This window comes from Ciona intestinalis, chromosome 3 (assembly GCF_000224145.3).
Source record: "Ciona intestinalis chromosome 3, KH, whole genome shotgun sequence".
NCBI lineage: Eukaryota > Metazoa > Chordata > Ascidiacea > Phlebobranchia > Cionidae > Ciona > Ciona intestinalis.
The window spans coordinates 3,225,554-3,247,415 of NC_020168.2; the positions used below are offsets into that span (position 1 = coordinate 3,225,554).

At 36.6% G+C, this 21,862-nt stretch overlaps 3 protein-coding genes and 1 long non-coding RNA gene across 8 annotated transcripts in view; 3 read left to right on the forward strand and 1 right to left on the reverse strand.

Moving 5' to 3' along the window:
* Nucleotides 1-8,063, forward strand: part of LOC100182918 — a 10,984-nt gene extending 2,921 nt beyond the window's left edge. For 2 of the 4 annotated variants that reach the window (XM_018811197.2, XM_018811198.2), the window contains exons 3-11: nt 3,185-3,282; nt 3,539-3,668; nt 3,941-4,025; nt 4,098-4,243; nt 5,273-6,108; nt 6,278-6,475; nt 6,691-6,749; nt 7,061-7,224; nt 7,531-8,063. In XM_018811197.2, coding sequence (XP_018666742.1) covers nt 3,185-3,282; nt 3,539-3,668; nt 3,941-4,025; nt 4,098-4,243; nt 5,273-6,108; nt 6,278-6,475; nt 6,691-6,749; nt 7,061-7,224; nt 7,531-7,698 — 1,884 coding nt within the window. In that variant the 3' untranslated portion in view covers nt 7,699-8,063. Of the gene's footprint in view, nt 1-191; nt 511-2,499; nt 2,614-2,801; nt 2,924-3,184; nt 3,283-3,538; nt 3,669-3,940; nt 4,026-4,097; nt 4,244-5,272; nt 6,109-6,277; nt 6,476-6,690; nt 6,750-7,060; nt 7,225-7,530 lie in introns of those variants that run through there. The other 2 variants (XM_018811196.2, XM_002121836.4) reach the window with 2 other exon arrangements.
* Nucleotides 8,064-8,136: 73 nt separating this feature from the next.
* Nucleotides 8,137-16,553, reverse strand: LOC100185326. 2 transcript variants are annotated; one of them, XM_002127251.5, is made up of 6 exons: nt 16,466-16,553; nt 10,533-11,007; nt 10,396-10,460; nt 9,848-10,093; nt 9,292-9,425; nt 8,137-8,730 (listed from the first exon to the last, which is right to left on the reverse strand). In XM_002127251.5, the coding sequence occupies exons 1-6, from the start codon at nt 16,492-16,494 to the stop codon at nt 8,570-8,572; spliced, it is 1,110 nt and encodes a 369-aa protein (XP_002127287.1). In that variant the 5' UTR covers nt 16,495-16,553; the 3' UTR covers nt 8,137-8,569. The 2 variants fall into 2 exon arrangements, with proteins under 2 accessions (XP_002127287.1, XP_026689711.1); XM_026833910.1 differs by having other exon boundaries at nt 10,533-10,935; nt 16,466-16,523.
* Nucleotides 13,988-14,839, forward strand: LOC113474133. Its single transcript, XR_003395795.1, has 3 exons — nt 13,988-14,136; nt 14,635-14,675; nt 14,747-14,839. It is a non-coding gene; the product is annotated as an uncharacterized LOC113474133 (long non-coding RNA).
* Nucleotides 16,554-17,412: 859 nt separating the features above from the next.
* Nucleotides 17,413-21,849, forward strand: LOC108949324 (low-density lipoprotein receptor-related protein 1-like). Its single transcript, XM_018811195.2, has 2 exons — nt 17,413-17,675; nt 18,557-21,849. The coding sequence occupies exons 1-2, from the start codon at nt 17,606-17,608 to the stop codon at nt 21,541-21,543; spliced, it is 3,057 nt and encodes a 1,018-aa protein (XP_018666740.1). The 5' UTR covers nt 17,413-17,605; the 3' UTR covers nt 21,544-21,849.
* Nucleotides 21,850-21,862: the final 13 nt, after the last annotated feature.

Here is a 21,862-nt window from a genome sequence, read left to right on the forward strand (position 1 = left end):
TTTTTAGGAAAAGCGTTTCTTTTATTTTGTATTTTTATACCCTTATACTGTATGTCTATATGACGATTTTCACAGAGCTACAAAATACAATGAATATGTAGTATTTATCAAGCAATCGTAATGAATACCAAGCAATAGTTATACACGTAGGCAAAGTGTTTTGGAATAAGTTCTTCTTAATTTATTGTTTCCACAGAATCTTAACTATAGCATTGAACATGTCATATTTATCAAGCAGTAGTAGTAGCAGCGACTTCACGGATAGCGATTTTTCAACCCCTGGAACTACAAGAAGAAGAAGATATGGCAGAATATATGAATCAGACACTTCATCTGAAGACAGCTGGTCAGACGATACAAGCGATGAAATGACAAAACGAGTAAGATTTTGCTCACCCTTGCCGAGAAGTAACAACGGATGCAATATTCGCACTCAACGTATTCCGGTATCTGCTGATATTTCATCGCCTGCTACACGCACAGATATTGGTTCCGGGTTCGGCGATCGAGGTGAGAAACTTTATTAGCGGTTTGGAAAAGTGTTTTTTGTTTATTAAAATGTAAAGCTTGGTAGATTTATATCATGAGATAATAAGAATAACTCTGGTTAGGTCTGAACTCCTTGCAGGACTTGCTGTATGACGGCCTGCGTATAGAGAATAGAAAGTATAGCAGGATGAGGGAAGATGGGATAACGTTTAGCACCTAATATCCAAATCCTGATCGTGTTTTAAACAATTAACAACGGTCTATAGGAGTCGTAAGGATATGGTTTAATAATATTCGAATTTTCTTTGTTTACAACTAAATGTGACGAGAAAATAGAATGATAAGGTATCCCATCTCCCCCTACTCTATACTCTGTATGGATGTACATAAGATACACGAATATTAGGTGCGCTGATAAGGGGATCAGTATCAGCTTATGAGATAATGAAGTTAAAGCTTTTTCTATCTTTTTTAAAAAGTTTACTAGTTCGTCTTATAGTTCACTAAATGTGTCAGTTAGTTTTTGCGACAACTTGCCAAAAGTAAACCCGTATTTTACGAGAGCATAATATTAGTCGACCGCTGTGTTTCCCGCATATATCCAACAGTTAAAATAAACTCGCTCGACCTCAAAATAACGTGGCAGTTGTCCATAGAACATTTAGGTTACCCATGTGTCGTTATTCTTTGCCGTTTTCTGCTATTGTTTGTCGGTTTTGTTCCATTAAAAATTAGTTGGCCAGATGGTGGGTATATTTGTCCCCGTGTTGGCTATTTTTCTATAGTCTGTATTAAGACATATAGTGAACTTTTAACAATTAAAGTAATTAAGTATTAAGTGCTACGAAATACGAAATACGTATCGAACAAAAATCGAGGTGAACGATTTGTATTTTAAGAGATATATATTGTTCCTTATCACGAGAATCTTCCAACACTATAAATCAGGGCCAGATTCACGGACTTTATCACAGTCACGGCAATTAGGCTCGAAGTAATTAGTTTGATTGAAAGTAAATCGGGCTAAATACCTCCAAGTGCCCCTAACTTTGTTCGTTTATTAGTTTAATGCGGTGAGCAAGCAAACCGGAACATTCGATTCGTTCGGGTCGATTGTTTATTTTATTTAATTTAAACGAAAGTTGACAATTTGTAGTCGGGAAAGACGAACTAATTTGTCGCCTCCGGAGATGCGATGACGTCACGCGTGACCTCACAATAGCACGACCTCTACGTCACAATCCACACGTCAGATCGCGAGTGGAAAGTAGTTCTAAAGCGGCACTCGAAAAAAGAGAAAGCGTTTCACGGCCCGCGTAGAAAAGGGAATGTTTTCTAAGCAAAAGAGAGCAGTTACCGTCGACAGCGATAACTGAAGTAGCAGTTTTTGAATCCAGTTGCTATGGTTTGAGTTATGTTATTGTACAGAACAGAACAAAAGGTGTGAAGTTTTGTTTCAGTTTCATTCTTCCGTATCGAACTGTACGATTTTAAATGTTGCTGTTATTGATATTAGTGTTTGCGTTGAATGTGGCTGAACGCATTTTGAAAAGTTTTCTGGAAATCTTGATTAGTTTGCATAACATTTTCGTCGGTATACTGCAACCGCCTAAAATGACGAATACAGTAAGGTTATATTTAAAAAAATCTATAGGTCATTAAAGAGGCGTACTTTGAATTTGACGATAATTGAGTAAAAATGAAATTCCCAGTCGCTTTACCATGCAATGCTCATTTCCCGACGTGTCTAATTTGGCGAAAGGGTGTGAACTGATTAGGGCTTTGTGGAGCTGTAATCGCCTTTGCGTCTTTTGAATTGACCGCTGCTGAGTTTTTATTTGAACAAAGCGTTAATCCCTCTGTAAAGATGGGACAGGGTGGTAATAAGCCAGCAGACGAGTTCATGAGGCAGTCGCGACAGTCTGTAGCTCACACAGGCAAAAGAACGGCGCGCGTAATTCAGTTAAAGAGCAGGGGGTACAAAGTTTGTTTTAATCGGCATTTTATGATTTTGTTGACCAGAGTACGTACATATACGGGATATAACTTAGACAATTTGTTGTTGAATTGAAATCTGAAACCTGTCAGTTTTAAGACTTTCTTATTGGGTTATAGACATGAGAGGTAAGTTAACAAATGGCAGCATTTAGGTCAAGGTAAAATGTAAAATTAGGTCCTAACTTGTTTTATCGGCAAACTCTGGCATAAATCACATTGGACGTAAATTCTTTTGAGCTTGCCGAACATTAGGTCTTCACTAATACATGATTTATAGTAAATTAGCAATTTTTCTAACTTTTTGATACTCTTAGGTCAACTGAAGTTGGTAATATGCGGAACAGCAAGGAAACTAACGGTCACTTTTCTGGGAGTGAGATCGCTTCACAAATCATACACAAGATCTGGGTCGTACCCCCATTATATTTACCTAAAGGTAAACAGAGTTTTAAGCTAACTATAAACTGGTTAAAAATCCCCCCTTATAAAATCCGTGTTGCCTATACTTAAACTACTTTTTGCTCTCCGTATCAACTTTAATAACGGTATACAATTACCAAACATTTTCTTTTTAAAATTCTGTGGGTAAACTGTACATTTCCAAACTATGCAAAAAAATTACACAAATCGGCGATTTCGACCTTATTTTTTACCTAAAATTTTGCATATTTTATTAAAATGTTTATCGTGTTTACAGATATCATTATCCCCGGACACTGAGAACCGAGTTCGACACAAAACCTCACCAAAGTGTCTTACCTCAGACACCTTGTCAGTCCATGAATCATTTTCATTGTGAGTTATAACTATTAGATTTGAGTAAATTATTACGAGTTTTGATTGCTTACAAAAAGTTTGAGTCAAAATATCTTTAAGCGTATTCTGCAAAAGTATACAGCTTTATACTTCGTATTTTTCAAAGTAAATGTCTGTCAAAAAGTTTAAATTCTTGGTTTAAATACCCCATTTTACCCACAACTCCCAATTTTGTATTCTTTCTATTTTACAAAACTTTTTTCATAACATTTACTAAAACTATTTGACTTTTTAGTGACATCACCCGTCGTGATATTGGGAAACGAATTCTTATCTCAGCTTGGAGCAAATGTGAGGCATATGATCGCTCAATGTTCATCGGGTGTATGAGCTTTGGTGTCAAGCGTATTGTGTCTAACCAGGAGGTAAGAACAATAGGTTTTGTAAACTTATTTAACTTCTAGTGTATCAAAATGTATTGGTAATGAGCCTAAATCTCATTTCTTATGGTGCTTCTCGCTGTGGAATCTCACCCACGTAACACAGAATCATAACTATACCGTTTTATCGTTATACTTCCTATTTTTTTTATGATTTATGAACTTTTCGGGATTTTACTGCAACCGAAGTTACCAAAACACCTTTGTGTTTTTATTGTATGTCTAACAGCTGTGTAAATGAACACATTATTTTCCAGGTTATCCAAGGCTGGTATTACTTTCTCAGTGAAATCCTAGGCCGAAAGAAACACTTGACCGCCAAAGTTATTCACGAACCACAATGTAAGTATTTGATCCCCGTGTGTACAAAGTTTTAAAACTACAGTGGTTTAAATTTTTAAACAAAAATTTCAGATTCTGACAACGATTATTACGAACATCAGCCATTGAAGGTTCAGACTTTGCCTTCACGACGCAAAGTGCAAACACTAGGAAACATTAAGAGTTCACACCTTAACAACCAAAGCAGCGATTCGTCGCTCGCTGGTTACGCAAAACAGGTAAACTAAAAATATATTTAAAATTACTTCGATTTAACTAGCAATACAAAGTTACATACATGTATAACTCGTAAACGAGTACGAAGTGTATAAAAATCGAATCACTGTGTTATAACGACTATCGTTTTCCTGCCACGCGAGGATAAAGCAACTTATACATTCATTCGTTTATCATTAATGAAACATGCATTATATTGCGTCGTGTTCAAATGGAGTATGGGTAGAATATTTCGCAAAAAACAGTACAATGTATCTTGATTGGGTAAACAAAGCATAGCACACGTGTGTATATACGCTAATCCAAACGAAAGGCATTGTATATAACGACTGGTTGTATAAGGTTGATCTCTTTAGGTGTGAATCGGATTTATATATCTATCTCATGCTTATACCTTATTAAGTACAACGCGGGATCTAGTCAAAACTCGAACCCAGCAATTAATGCTGCGGCCACGGTAGAACAGCCGCCTTTTATCAGAGTACTACGGGTTCGAAACTCGCCATTCTAAATAGTAAATCGTGAGTAATCCCGAGACGATTTTGTTCATTCATTGTCCCCTCATATTTTGGTCTTGTAGCACCTGCCAGGTGTACACTCGTGGTATATCCATCAAAGCGATCATTATACGCTATTGTAACAAAACTTGTTTTGACATTTATTATCTTCTGCGGCGCTTTACGACCGGAATATTGATTTAGATAACGATCGTGTAAACAATTTAGGGCAGTAACCGTAATAACACAACGCATGTTCTAAAGCCGACTTTTCAATCAGTTTACATTTTTTTGGTTATCCGACATATGATCATATAAGTTTTAGTCGTGCAAAAATGCCAGAAAATGAAAATGCCGATATGGGTCCATATATAACCGCTTCTAAGAAAAAGAAGCAGCCTAAAACAATTTTTGGTAAAAGCCATATTTTTCGACGCGCTTGGAACCATTTTTCTGAACGGTAAATAATTTTTTTTCTACAGCTTTCAGATTTGCGTGTTAGTATTAATCGATTTTCATTAATGTAATTTTCAGGCTCGCCAGCCAAGAAGAAAATCCATGCGCAGCAAGCGGTCTTTCGATGACGAAACAAAACCTTTCAAGCGTATCAAGTTAACCGAGGATATTCACACAACGGTTCATGACAATGCATCCGATGATCCTGAACCAATTGCTGTGTCGAGCGAAACCACATCAACCAGTTATGACGTCATCACACGACGACGTCACAACCTCGGGAAGAAATATACGTCCACTGATCTTTTGCTCTTCCGGATGAGTTACTATGGCAACCATGAGGAATCAAGCGAGGAAGATGAAAATCTATGTTCATCCGGACTTCCAGTGGAGTTGAAAGAGACGAGGTCCGCGAAAATCATTTCACAAGCTTCTATAACTGCGGAAAAATCAAACGAAAACGAGGACTTCGTGAATGGAAACTTGGTCGAAACACGTTGCAGTGCTAGAGTAGCGAAGCGAAGGAGACTTCAGCATTTACCAGATCGACGATGCGTGAGTTCGTACGTCGAGTCCCACCCGGAGGAGATCATAATCAAGATAGCACAGAAGTTGAGCGGTTCAAGTGTACAGGAACCGATACTTGAACACGATGATCGGGGTTACCATAGTGGTGCGACGTCCACGTCCACTTCGTGTGATTCCAGTTCAGACGAGTCGAAACCGGTTAACCAAGATGGCGATTACGTATATTTGTCTGGCGACCCTACCAAAATGCCATGGGACGATAAAAGCGAACAAAAAATTCCAAAAAACGAATCGAAATTTGCGGAAATTAAGAAATGTACGACCCTTGCCACTAACACTGTGTCGGAGCCCAGTATTGCAGATAGTAAAGGGAAACAGACATCAATGTAAGTAGTTTCCAATTATTTACGAGTTTTTCTTAATCTTGAATGGGTCGTGGCCCCATTTCACACAAATTCGCAAAAATCGGGTTGCCAAAAATGTTCCCTCTTTTATGACACCGCACTGCCCTTAGCTACTGCTGCATTTATTCTATAACATGAAACTTAATTTTAGACAAAATCTGAAAAACTGGTTCAACCGTAAAGCCGACGATGCCGTGTTTAACTCTCGTGAGAAATCCCAAGCTTCACCGAAAACGATCAACCCTCCAAAATCAATCTCGACCGGATGGTTATTGAAGTATAAAGCCGCTGAAAATCATGTTTTCCGTCAACTTAAACGAACAACCAGTCTAAGAAAGACTGAAGTAAAGTAAGTTAAGATTATAATGAGCATGAAGATATTTACTTCATATTCGTGCTTTTTGGCGAACGAGTACGCAGCAAAAAGACGTTGTATTTTTTCTCCAATGTTCGCAACAAATGCGTTGTATTTACACGAGTGGGGATTGGTGCAGACAACATGCTAAAACGTGTCGACAGAATAAAAAAGCTGCAGAATAATTCTAACATTTCCCTTTTTTATAGAACTTGTGAGCATTGCGTCTATTCATCTCAAACTCTAGCAGAAGTGCTGAAGCGAAAAGGTAAAATAACTTAGCTTATACTTCTTTTGCACTCATCATCATTTAATTATCTTTGTTTAAAACCTGGCTTAAGCTTTTAAATAACTCTTGATGCTTCTATTGTATGATCTCAACAAATCTCGCAACTTGAACAAATATGTAACTGAAAAAATCCAAAAATAAAATAATCACTCACAAAGTAACATACTTGGTAACTCGTTTGAAACAGAACATACCGACTGTCGTTTTTCAGCCACGCGTGCATAAAGCAAGTTACATTCATTTATTCAACTGTGTAGATGAATAAATTAATGATAATCTTATTTCCACAGGAGGTGCGACTGCTTTTCGTATCTTCCTTGAAAGTGAATTCAGCGACGAAAACATTCATTTCTACCTCGATGTTGAGGCTTATAAGCAAGTGAGGGGTGGAAGACGTCACAAGATGGCGACAAAGATATTCGAGCAATACCTAATCGAGAACTCGCCCAGCGAGGTAAGCACATTAACCATGTTTCTTAAAAAACTGTCTTTGGTTGCATTCTCCTTATCTGTTTCGCATGGGTGAGGAGTTACGATAGAAAAATACTGTCGTAATTTGGAAATTGAAAATAAGTTTTTTTGGCCATTTTTTTTTTAAATTTGTCTCATATTGGTGTGGTCATTTACGATGTGTCAAGAACTGGAAACTGAGCCTCTGGATTGCCCTAGTATTCCTTATATAAGGATTTGTAGTTGACGAAATAGAAGTTGCTTCCACCTTTTTTGGATTTTAATTTAACAGAATTTGAATTTATTTTAGGTCAACATCGACGCCAAAACTCGAGCTGCCACAAAATCCGGACTTGCTTCGTCCGATTCCTCCATTTTTGATCTCGCACAAGAACGAATCTTTAAACTGATGGAAACTGATTCTTTCCGAAGATTCCAAATCAGCGAGTTCAGAAAATGCAAATGTTCGTCGCGGTGAAGACTGTAGGTTTCGAACCCGCAACTCAAGAAGTCGAGAGACGTTAAATAACAGATGACCTGGAATAGAAACGGCAGAATGAGACAAAACCATTAAAAACTTATTTCATTCTGTCTTTCGGTTGAAAGTCTTTATTACGGAAGCAACTTTAAAATATTTTGAAAGACCTGATGACGTTTCAAAAACTTAATGACGTATTCAAAGAGACTTAATGTTGTTGTCAAACGCTATGTTTATATTTCACGCTGGCGTGCACTGACGCTTTAACTCGCCTTCGCTATATTTATACGTCAATAAATGTTCCACTATGTGTAATAACATTACGCGGTTGTTTTCCATTCTAAATAAAACATCCCGAGGTATGACTGTGCATTGATTAGTGTCTTCGTCGCGGTACGTAACAAATATGCATCAACTGATATCATACAGACCGTGCAGTGACCCAAATGACGTAAAAAGCGTCACATTTATATATTGAAACTGGCCATAGCAATTGTTCTTCGAAAAATACTTAAAATAGGAATGGGAATTTTGATTTCTGCAATATGCAAATTTTCGTTTTTTGTCAATGGTAAATACGATGTGAAACTTATAGGAAATACGTCATTGTAAAAAAAAATAGTCAAAATAAAATAATCAGAAATGAAAGTATGCTTTTTTGTTCTTGGTAAATACAACGATGTGAAACTTAGGAAATACGTTATTGTAAAAAAAATAGGCAAAATAAAAAAATTAAAAGTAAAAATATAGAGAGTAAATACATAATAGAGAAAGATTCTTTACATAAAGCAGATATAGAACATGTAATACTGAAATGTTAAAAATGCAGGTAAAAAATGGGTTTAAAAGTTGTGAAAAAACGTGATATTCATCACTTTCTACGAATTGAACGACCCCTTCTCAATTTGCTTTCATTATTCACGGGTTCGCGGAGTTCCAAAACGGCTTTGATTTGTTCTCCTGGTTTATCCAATGCTTGCTGTAATGCATGTTCCACTTCCCGAGACTGGTATTCCTCGGCTGTGAGGAAAGCTGCAAAAAATATGTTTTTTAAGTTTATGTATATACGTCGGTTTTCAAGATTTTATAACTTTTGCACCAGCTTTGTGCCTAGGCCTACAACATGCCTTTCGATTGCCGGCAAAACATTTTTTTCTATCTTGCTAGTTCCTTCTCTTTTTTACTTTTAAATAATTTATTCTTCGTTGTCGTGTTCAAAGATATAATTAAAATAATGTTATATTATGATATTATATAATGTTATATAGTAGGGTAGGGGAAGATGGGACACCATTTTATTCTATTTTCTCGGCACAATCGGTAGTAAACAAAGAACATTCAAAGAATCCCCACTACCCCCAGATACCGTCGTTAATTGTTTAAAACATGATTGGGATATTTAGATATTATGTGCTAAAGGTGCCCCGTCTTCCCCCACCCTACTACATAATTTTCCGAAATATAATTCTTCTTCGGACGTTTTAATGTTTTACCTCAGCTGTCTTATAAATATTTTATGTCCTTTGGACAGATTTCCTACATTGCGTTTGCACCAGTGGTTATTACAATGTTAGCGTAAAGTTTTAAAGTTACCTTTTTGTCCTGCAAGAGCAGCTTTTCCAAGAATAACTTTGCGATCATTGTTTGAACCTTTCACTTCAAACACGATTGATTTAGCTGTCAGCTCTTCAAGCGTGATACCACGGAACACGAACGTATGTCTCCATCTAAAAAAAACGTTGAATTTAATTTTAGAATTTGTTATGTTTATTTTTTTTACTTTTAACAACTTTTTGGTGCAAAAGTTTGAATGTTTGTATTTATTTTCAGTTGTGTTTTTTGCAGCAACGCATTTTTCGAACTTTAGGCGCGTAAAACTTCACTGTATATAGTTGTATGTTCTACTTAATTTTTTATTCGTTATTGTACATCTCTTGACTTGTATATTATTTTGTAAAACTCCAAAGCATTTGTGCTGAAACAAGTAAGCCTGTGTATAATAGCGTGTTATTTTATGACCTCACTGAATATAGTATGTGGAAAAGTACAGAGGAGTAATGAATAAACAAAAACAACACTTACTACGCAATAAATAATGAATCACTTAACAAGCGGTAATTTAAAATTTGCTACGCAATGAATTAATCACCTGCTTTTTCCGTTGCGTGACAAATATTGGTTTGAACTTTTCATTGACCCTTGTTTCTCTGGGTTTAAATAACATTTCACTTTGCTTCGTATGATTCGGTCATCTTCGTCGTCTTTGAAGTTGTTCAGCATATTTGTTCCTTTCGTAACATCAACCACTAATTCGGTTTCTTCCTCGGAATTTTTATCCGAGGAAAAAAATCCCAAAATCCCAGAATTCGCACTGTATGTTGAGCATTTGTCCTCGCTGAAGAATGAAACAAAATTTAAATAAGAGACGGAATGTCGTTTTTAGAGAAGTATATACATCGTTTAGGTTCATATAACATGGGTTTTAAGGTCAATTTTAATTTAAACATGACAACCTATAGGTAAGATATGACTTTTAATTCATAGAGTTTCGGTTTAAAAATCCTGACTGTTATTTCGTTATGAGAATCGACCAATTTGATATAAGCATTAGACTCTAGATTTACGAAATTTCTTACAGATAAAATTTAATGACGGCACATTTAATACAATATATCGCGTTAAAGGAAATGTTCTTACTTTTTTGATTCACAATCAAACTGTTTGGTTGGGTTGAATTGAATTCGAACGTGCATTCTGGGCGGCTGTTGAAAAAAAAACAACAACATGAGTACTTGACCACACACTTCAGTGTCGCTTATAAAGACTTGTCTTACCATACTACGTTCCAATGCCTCTTGTTTTTGCAGCTCTAATCTGGCAGATTTAAGTGATTCGTAATAGGCCTCAAGATATGTTGATTTCTCATATTGGTTTAACAGCGCTTCTCTTGTTTCTTTAGCCGCCAATTCCTCGAGCCGAGCCCACTTCTCCGGGCATGTTTGGCGAAAATACATCGCCTTTTCAAGCAAAGTCGCCCCGGGTGCAGGTCGCTTTGACCGCCGAGGACTTGGACCCGGACTCGAAGAAGCAACGCTTTGACTGTTGCTCTGTGTGGAGTGGGACCTGCTTCGTGAGTCTAGATTGCCGCTTTCGCTGGCTTGAATTGAAAGTTTTCTGGAAGTTTCGTTGTTGTTTTTCTCCGGAAGAATCATCTCGGCCCCTTTGGTTTTGTCGTCGCTGTACGAAGTTATAACGGGAGGCATTTTATAGACTTTGATTTTTCTTTTCGTAATTTTTTTCTCGTAAAATCTAAATTCATATAAAATGAGTCAAATTTTACAGATATTATACTATCATCATTTAACAGCAGAGTTCTTAAAAAATCGAAATCCTTTTTATTTTTAATCTGAATCCTTTTTTAACTGATCTAATATAAAAATAACGCGAATATCGTTTACATTTTTTAAATGCAGTCACGAATACCAAATTTATTAAATCAGCCAATAAGAGAAAAAGCAACTAAGCGACAGCAGAAAAAACCTTACTTGAATAAAAGTCAAAAAAGTCAAAAACCGTGGCTGCTAAACCTACATGTTATAAATGCTTCGAGGTGTTAATTCGAAACACACTTTTATACCAAAATTTAGTTTCCGTTCGGAAGTATATAACGCTTTTCCTGCGTCGGTGTCGTGCGCACGTACACAGTGATATTATGTTCAAAACGGTCTGCACGAATTAGATCAATTATTTTTGTCCCCAAATGACAGCACGAGACATGAGTAAACACACGAAGTGATGTGAGTGTAAGTTTTGACGCGTGCCCGGAAAAGAAGACAAAATGCGTCAAGCACAAAAATGAACTTTCTGGCTGCAGTTATTTTAATTTTGAGTCACATCTCGTTTAAATGGCAGAAAAACGTTAATATTACTCAAGCCCTTAATGACGGCCATCGTGTTCCTGCTGGTTTGCACACAGCAGGCAACTTTTACTGAACCCGGGAACGAGTAAATCAATTAGTCAAAATTTTTAAGATGGGGTGTTTAAACAAAGACTAACTTTTGCCTGCTGCCCTTGCAGCTGGACCTCGCCCATTAGGATTATAAAATACTGAACGCTAACTAAGCGGTCTTGGAATATACTTTAAAAGACTCACGTTAATTATAAAAATACAAAAAAACAAACACTGATTATAAACTAATTTTAAATTGACATTGCGTTTCTTACTACGTAATCCAAAGCATTTAGGTAACGAAAACCTTAAGATGTTTAACCAAAATACTAAAAAACAGCTTAAAAATAAATTTTACTTCATAACACAACTGCTGCTACTGAACTGCTAAACAAAATTGTTTTGTCTTATCAGGTGTTAGTACACAAACATGATTGCCCTATACCTAACATACGTGGCATCTTATACAGAATAAACGTGACTCACTCTTGTTACAACGCCAACGCAAACAAGTAGTGATACAGGTAATCTAGATGAAACCACGAGATTCCAATAATAAACTATAGTAAAGTGGATACTATTAGCACCTAAATCCCATATTTCCTGATTGTGTTTTAAACAATTAACAACACTATTTTAGAGTCGCCGCATATGAAAACTTGTCCCACCAGACCCCACACTACGTACTGTATATATTAAATAGGTAAACATATTTAGTAATTTTCCAGGACTTTGGATGTTGGGGTATAGGGCCAACTCTGATCTAAAACTAAGGTCCCATCATGCCACGCCTACCATTGCAGAGCCTCTAATATATATTTTTATTATTTCATTAGTTTTATTTTAATCGAAATAACTTTAAACTTTTATTAAGCGTATAAAACACATATGCTTATTTCGTATTTTTTTACATTACTTTTTTTTTGGTCCAAATACGAGCATGTTTGCGTAACCTGCATAACATGTTTTTAATATTTATCTATTCGAAATAAAAAAATAGCGAAGATTAAAATAAAACAATAAAGAATTGGAACTAACAGCGAAACGTCTGTCTCTAAACACAGAAACAATATAAATACACCAGTATTATAACACAATGTTATAACTGTTTAATGAGTTTTCGTTTTTTGCAGCTTTTATACACAGCACAATGACAGAACAGCCTGTGCGTGAGGAATGCTAGTTTAAACAATATACGAGTAATGGTACGAGTAATGTCACGGGCTTTCGCTTCGGGCGATCGTGTAATGTTCTTTCTTAACCTCGTTCAGCACGATTTAATTGGCGCTTCTTAATTAAATACACTCGTTCGGTTTGTTGGCCTTTGGGTATTTCTATATACAGCTATAGCGAAAGATGAGACATCGTTTCGTTTTATTTTATCGTGCCATTTAGTAATAAACAAAGAACGTTTAAAGAATTATAAAATCGTATCCTCACAACTCTGGTGGACGTTGTTAATTGTTTAAAACACGAAAATGATATTTAGATATTACGTGTTAAAGGTGCCCCATCTTCCCCACCCTACTGTATATTACTGTGGGGTAAGACGGTATATCGTTAACACCTAAACCAAATGGAAAGAACGAGAATGAAAACATGGGCCACCATACTCCACCCTGCTACTTATATAAAAAAGCCAACTGAAATACAAAAAAGTAATTTTACGTTTAAACAAAGAAATTTATTAATTGTCCCATCTGAAATTGCTTTATAATTTCGCTCATTTCGTTATTTCGATTTTGTGGTTCTAAACAGCAAAATGCCACTGCATGGCTCTATAGCGCTATACCGTGCATATTCCTATCCGCTATTATGACGTCATAGTATACCGCATCAGCTGTTTTACTTCCGAATTGAATTAAACCGAAATCCCTGTTGTGGTCAAACCATGAGCATATGTTATATAGCAGAATGAATTTCGAAGGAATCTTAACAACCGCATACGTCTATAACATGCTGCAAATATAGCAAGCAGCATTTAACAGGCGTTTGCAATGGTGCCATACACAGATAATTGCAGAGGTTCGATTTTCGTATTGTCAGCGCAGTATAGGGAATCTAAACTATATAGTAGGGTTGGGGAAGATTAGACACATTTTCATTTTATTTTCTCGTCCTGGTTGGTAGAAAAGGAAGAACATTTAAAGAATTATAAAGCCGTATCCTCACGACTCCGATAGACCGTTGCTAATTGTTTAAAATACGATCAGAATATTTGGATATTATTTGCTGAAGTTGTCCCATCTTACCCCACAGTACTACACCCAAAAAGATAGTACAAAAATTCTAAACCACGAAAAGTTCTACAATTAAGTTTCCATATAATATATTACCAGACTGAAAAAAAGAAATTGAATATGAAAGTTTTTTGCTTAATATTCTTGCTTGTCGTATTGCAAGTACATTTCGGCGAATCTGCATCGCAGAACCCAGACATTAGTAGTTCGGGTAGAAGGCGAAGATATCGTTGGAATAACCAGATGAGGTAAATATGTTAACACGAATCTATATCTTGTATTACATTGTATATACATGCGCCTATATATTTTATAACACATAACTTTATATATTTTATAACACATAACTTTATATATAATAAGGTGGAAAAGACGGTACAGCTTTCTAGCGCATAATATCCAAATATTCCGATCGTGTTTTAAACAATTAACAACGGTTTGGGGGAGTCGTGAGGCTAATTCTTTGAATGTTCTTTGTTTACTACCAAACGGGACAAGAAAATAGAATAAAATGTGTCGCATCTTTTCCCACCCTACTATAGGCCTTTATCGTTATATATATATATATATTAGGTTAGGGTAAGATTGATATGTTGTCAATATTTATCGGGTTTTTTAATAGTAAGCAAAGAATATTTACAGAACTATATACCCTATATCACCATGACTCAAAAACAATATATTATGTGCTATTCCCCTATTATATTTCCACATGTTAAAGATATGAAAAAAATCTACTTTTACAGAATATTGGATTTGGATAGAAATGACAAGGTCGTTGCGGGTGGTAAGATTCAATCTCAACACTTTTATAATTAAAAATGCTAAGAATTATTTATGATTAAAGTTCTGTTACAGTTTTGCCAAGAATGAATAACCAAGCAGCTACAAATGTAAAGATGGCATGAACACAACATTCTTGTAGACGATTATCTCAAACCGAGTCTTACGGATTACCGCGAAAAGAAGAATTTTAATCCGTTTAATTTACTGGCTCAGTATGTACTGAGGAATTTAGATTTGAGTTTTACGTGTCTAAAATAATTTATATGATATGATTGGTGTATATTAGCACGCAACATGTAAAAAGCTGATTTTAAATGAATTATTGTATTAAGATCAGAATATATATAGATATATATTGAGGGTAATTTTCTAACTAGATTTGAAGATTATAGGATTGCAGGAAATGCTGGGTATAGATAAGGGTGGGAAAAGATGGGACACCTTTAGAACATAATATCCAAATATCTTGGCCGTGTTTTAAACAATTAACAGCGGTATAGGAGTCGTGAAGATGCGACTTTAACTCTTTGAATGTTCTTAGTTTACTACCAAATGGGACTAGAAAATAGAGGAGAAAAAGGGTCCTAACTTCCCCCATCTTACTTTATATATATATTCAAATTTGCATCTGCAGTTTATTTGCCCACGTTTATTAACGTATTTGACGCTTGTTTACAACACCTTGGTTTACAATAACAGTAACATAGCTGCCTAATAAAGATGATTTAAAAGTTATAATAATTGTACAGTTTTTTTTCATAAAAAAATATAATAGTTTACAGATTTTTTTTTATAAAAAGTATGATAGTTCTATAGATAGCTTGTTATGGTCAGTTGGCTAAATTGAAAGATACTGAACAATAATGCTTCTTATTTTCAATTCGGTTGGGTATAGATTAGTTGTCAAAAATTCATAATTTATAATTATATAGGTAAAACGCGTTTGTTCATGATGAGAGTAATATCCGGTGTTGGGACATTGCCACTTTCATTATTATGTTACATTGCGCGTATGTACACTTGGAGTAATGCCATAATGACACGATACACGGAGCAGACGCTATTCGTATAATAACACCTTGCGTAAAAGCAGGGGTCTGTGGTTTGGAAGCAATGACACTTATAGGTAGTGGTCTACAAATGTATTCGCGGTCTACAATACCTGTGCGTGAGGCAAAATTTGTTCAGTCTTGTTTTGATTGGCACAATAGCGTGTGAAAATCGTAAACAATCTAGTTTTAAGCTGGAAAGTGGGTTTGGCAGGATTTTGCGTATTTGGAGAATAAAATATCTAATGTTATAAACCACGTATCGTTTAGAAACAGAAGGAAAGTTCAACTTTAAAAAACGGTTAAACATGGATGCTCTGGCGCGACAAACCGGCCATTTAAGGTTAAATCACAACATTACGCCTAAACATGATAAATGATAGAGTTTCCACGCATGACAAAGTCTTGAATTGAACGGACATTATGACGAAGGTGATACATCACTGCCTAAACTGGGTGATTTATGGGAAGAAATTCTGTGTAGTTTCCGGGATAAATATAACGAAGCTTTGGGACAGTTAAACACTAATGTAATTCAAGTATTAAGCAGGTTAGAGTATTTAGGAGCTTGGAAAATAATAGTCGTTAAGTATATTTGGCAGTTGTTATTTAATGTCGTTGCCGCATTAGAAAGTTTACGCAGCCAAACTTTTATTGTTTATTTACGGATGTTTTTCCGCGTTACAAAATAAGAACGGTTAAGTAACGCTCTAGGTTTTTAAACACAACATATTATACTTACGTTTGCGGCTGTTGGTTTGATATCATCATTTAATTAAATAAAACGAACTATATCTGAAACAGCCATGAAAGAATTGGCGTTACCGATCAACTTAAAACATATCTAGACGGCTTGCTGCAGAACTATAACGTTTATACGATAAAAACTCCTAGCACTGCAACTATAAGAAATGTACGAAAGCAAGAAAAACTAAACCCGGGCTGTGCGGGCGGCGCTGATTGGGACCAAAGGCACATTTTCTAGAGAGATGAACACAAATGCACGCTTCATTAAACCTAGACTAAGGTTATGGGTAATGCAAACGCGGGTTGATGAATATTATGTCGAATTAATTTTATATATATAGTAGGGTGGGGGAAGATGAGACACCTTTAACACATAAAATTTAACTATTCTGATCGTGTTTTAAACTTACAACGGTCTATATGGGAGTCGTGAGGATACGGTTTGATAATTTTTTAAATGTTTTTTGTTTACTACCAAATGCAACAAAAAATAGAATGAAAATGTGTCCTTCCATCCCACTATATATATATAGTAGGTTAGGGGGAGATGGGACATCTTTTCAGTCTCGTCCTATTTGATATTAAACCATAAACATTCAACGAAATATAAAAGCGCATCCGGTCGGCTCCGATAGATCGTTGCTAATTGTAAACACGATCAGCATATTTTGGTGTGATATGCTAAAGGTGTCCCATCTTCCCCAACACCACTATCCATTTTGGAATAACAATACCGCATGCCGTCTAAACACAAAGATATACGTATAGTGAATTTATATTGTGAAGTATAACATAACATAAATAATATTTATCTTTTATAATACTTAAACGAAGATTTAATTAAAATACCAAAGGAAAGGAATTCGCAGTAAACCGATAGTCGTTAAAAACAAGTATTCCTGCAGGTTATGCCAACGAACAAACAAACGGGGAATCGTGTCGAACGATTGATATATTGTTAAAAGCGATTAGAGTTGGAACATTACCCATAGATTAACTAATACTTCACGGCAAGTGTAACATGTTAATTTATGCTTATCAAAGTCTAGGCACTATATATTTTACCCTTATTTTTTTACTGCTTTCAGAAAAATAGAGCTTTTTTTGCTTTCTGGATTTCACGTAAATCTTGAAAATGAAATTAACAATATTAATTCTCCTTTGCTTTTTAAACGGCTCGTTTCTGCAAGAGGTACTTTTACCAGGTAAGTTAATATATATGTTTGTGGTCGTACAGCTTACAAAATAATAGGCCTATTTGTTCAAGTTTATGGATATTGTCTTTTACGGTACGCCCGACCTTACGCGCATACTTAACCAACAAGCAATTGATTTAATGCACGCCTCAAAACAAAATAATGTTTCATACAATAATGAAAAACGAAGGAATGCGCAGTGTCAATTATCCCACAATGTAACTTAACATAGGAAATAAAACACACTCTGAAAAATATATATATTTCGTACCTATACAACTCATTAATATAGTAGGACGGGGGAAGATGGCACACTTGTTAATTCTATTTTTCTTCCTATTTGTTAGTAGAACTTTTAAAAAATTAACAAAGAACTTTTAAAAAATTATGAAACGTATTTAGGATTTTTGGATATTATATGCTAAAGGTATCCCGTTTACACCACAGTGCTATATGACGGCGAACCAATTGCTGATCCTATAGGTTTTGTAATAATACTCTTGGGTTAGAGAATGGAATACCGTTTAGCACCTAATCGCATGTTTTCTACAATTGACAATACTTATTTAGGGTCGCGGGGCTATGCGATAAAGTACGGTGGGGGGAGACGGGACATCTTTAGCACATAATATTAAAATATCCTGATCGCGTTTTAAACAATTAAGAACGGTCTATGGGAGTCGTGACCATACGGTTTAAAAATTCGTTGAATGATTTTTTGTTTATTACTAAATGGGACGAGAAAATAGAATGAAAAGGCGTCCCATCTTCCCCCACCCCACTGTATATTGTTGTTTCTACTCTTTGTTTTCTACAAAATGGGACGATAAAGTAGAATGAAACCAACTACTATCTTACCCCAACCTACTATAACAGCTATCTTTTACCAGATGCTAATGAATGCGATTGCCAAATGGAGAAGCAATTTTGCTCCAGAAGCGGAGAGAGAGTATACGGAGTATACTGGGGTAGAACTGAAAGATGTAACGGTTACAATGATTGTGGGGACTGGAGCGACGAAAGAAACTGTAGCGATGTCTGTGAATTTTACAACGAAACGACCTGCGCGTGCCATCTAAACGGATCATGCGACAGAAGTAACTTGATTTACTTTTGGCCGTGTTATAGTGAAAGGGATAGATGCGATGGGAAAAACCATTGCGGGGACTGGAGTGATGAACAGAATTGCGAATCTACTTGTGCAAGTAACGAATACGAGTGTGACTGTCATAAAAATGGAGGTACATGCTCAACGTTTGGACGATATAATAAACAGTGCTATAAGGATAGGCATATATGTGACGAGGATCGAGACTGTGAAGACTTTTCTGATGAAACTAACTGCACTTGTGGTAGGGACAGCGTAAAATGCGGATGTATACTTAACCCTAACAACTGTACATCGAATCTTGGGTGCGTTGCAATTAAAGACCTTTTCGATGGCGAGCAGCATTGTAAAGATTTTTCTGACGAATCGTGTGAGATTATAGAAGTGAACACACGAAGATACGTTCCCTATTATAACGATGAAGTACAGAAAGAAGTTGCAACTACAAGTTTTTTCCTGTGCAATAAATCAAACTATGATTACATTTTGGAGCTAAACAAAACGCGGCCTAATAAGAGGAGCTGTGATCAGATTGACTTCTATTCATCTGACAGCCTCACCTTGACTGAAACTAAATGGATATGTTCCTATACTTATCTTCTACAAAACGGCTTCGTTCAATGTGAAGATAAGGGTTGGGTTATTGGTCCGAATTTGTGCAATGGCTTTTCTGATTGCGCAGACGGCACAGACGAACTGTATGATGTTCCTGGCTTCAAATGTAGAGCAGTGAATGATTATCAGCAGCATAAACAGTCGTGTGTTCTTCCACAAAAGAACCTTCGCAATAACAACTCGTATTGTGAAGACAAATCAGACATTTGTTATGTCGACGGAAAGCTAAAATGCTTTCAGTGCTTGGATGGGAAACTGCTGTTATCTCCCATGCAAGTTTGCGATGGTGTTGTAGACTGTTATGATGTATCTGACGAATGCTTATGCGAGGACCAGACGCTCTGTAAAGAAGTTTTGGGAGATTCGAAAAAGTTATGCTCGACTGGGCAGATATTGTGCAACGGCGAGTGCCTTCCAAGCGAACAGGTTACTTGCAATAAGTCGCTCAATTGTGATGGAGGATCAAACACGAAGTACTGCAACAAACCGAATGCTAATAACACAGTTGCACGAACCGGTACCGGTCATATTTTCTGTCCGACTGACAGGCTCTTTACGATCTATAAAAACGCTACCATGTGTGACGGGATTCCTGAATGTTACGATCGAGCTGATGAATGCGACGCCGGCTGTCCGAATCAGACGCATTTTTGCGACGTTCCTTTAAGGTGTCACCAGCGTCAAGCGTCTGCAGTATGGGAAAAGCGTGGTCAGTTATTTCTACACAAAAGGGAATACTGCGACGGTATCCCTTTAGCCTTTGTACCCCTCTGTAACACGGGATTTGATGAAACTTACTGCCAGGGTCGTTATTATTGCCATAACAAAACCGATTTACTGTTTAGCATTGGAAATTTATTTCTATGTGACGGTGTACCAGATTGTACTGATGGATCGGACGAATGGGAGTCCGTATGTTCAGCTTCTCGCTTTTACTGCAAGAGCAAACAACCACTTTCAATTGCACGAGACCGCGTGGAAAACGGTATCAAAGACTGCAGTGATGGTAGCGATGAATGCCCGCCTGTCAGCTCAAGAAATCTTGTGTTTTCATCCCCATTTGAAATGATCGGGAGTACATGGTTTAGGGTTATTTTCTGGATAATGGGTTTTGTAGCGCTACTCGGAAACATTGTAGTTTTTACAGCTTCAGTTCTAGAGCTAAAGTCCAGCGCGCATACGGAGCCGGTTAAGTCATCGTTCCTTACGTTTCTAATAAATCTCTCTATCTCTGATTCGCTCATGGGAATTTATCTCTTGGCAATATCTGGAGTAGGAGTCCAGTTTTCCGGCAGTTACTGTCACCATGACGCACAATGGAGAAGCAGTAGACTTTGTTCTTTCCTGGGAACGCTTGTGGTTATTTCAACCGAAGTATCAGCGCTTATAATGGCGACAATGGCTACCTTTCGACTTGTCTCTGTTTATTTCCCTATTAAGATGAAAAACGTGAAAAAACACAGCTACATTATCCCATCTATTTGTGCTTGGATGATTGGCATTTTGTTGGCTTGTATTCCATCTATGGGCAAAACAGGCTACTTCGTAAATACGCTGTGGTTCCCAAACTACTTTTTCGCGAAACAGGAGGTTCCTAAAGGTAAAGTGGTTTGGCTTGCCGACAGAGCATCACAATTTGTGGCGAATGCAACAGTACCTAAAGATTGGATTCAAGTTAAGGAAACGGTGACCGAAGTATTCGCGGGGCTGGAAATAAAAGGCGAGTTCGGATACTTCAGCGCTACAAGCGTGTGTATGCCGAAGCTGTTTGTGAAAACCAAAGACGACGATGCATGGGAATACTCAACCTTTCTTATCGTCTTTAACTTTATCTTGTTTATCTACATCGCCCTAACCTACGGATGCTTAATTCTTAGAAGTAAAAAAGTCTTGAAGGGAAGTAATAAGAAGTCCAAGAAGCTGCTACAAACCGTTTACAAAATGATCTTGTCAAATTTTTGTTGTTGGATCCCAATTTGCATTATGGCTTTCATCAGTTTATCTGGTGTAAAACTTAACAACATTGTGTATGTTGTAAGTGCAGGGATATTACTTCCCATAAACAGTGTGTTAAATCCCATCATATATTCTAAAGTCGCACTAGCTACCATTCGAAAGTTATGGGAAAAACAACTAAGTTCCGTAAACATGTAATAACCCTAAATACTAATCGGTTAACGACATCCTGCATTCGAACAAGCCCAGCATTTTTTCTCCTTAGGCCTAAGTGTTTTCGGTTTCACTTTTTACATTCATGAGTGTTTTATGAAATGTGAGTTGTTGACATGATTTTTCATAATTAGCTATTCAGCTGGCAAAAGTCCGACCCGTAACCCACAGTGTATATTGTCTACCTCTTATCATTGGTTCAAAATTTTCGAGATGAAATAACTAGTGTTGGTAATATTACCCTCACTCCGAGGCTGTGATTAGCGCGCCAGTCTCTTGCCCTGAAGATATCTGTTCGAGGCTC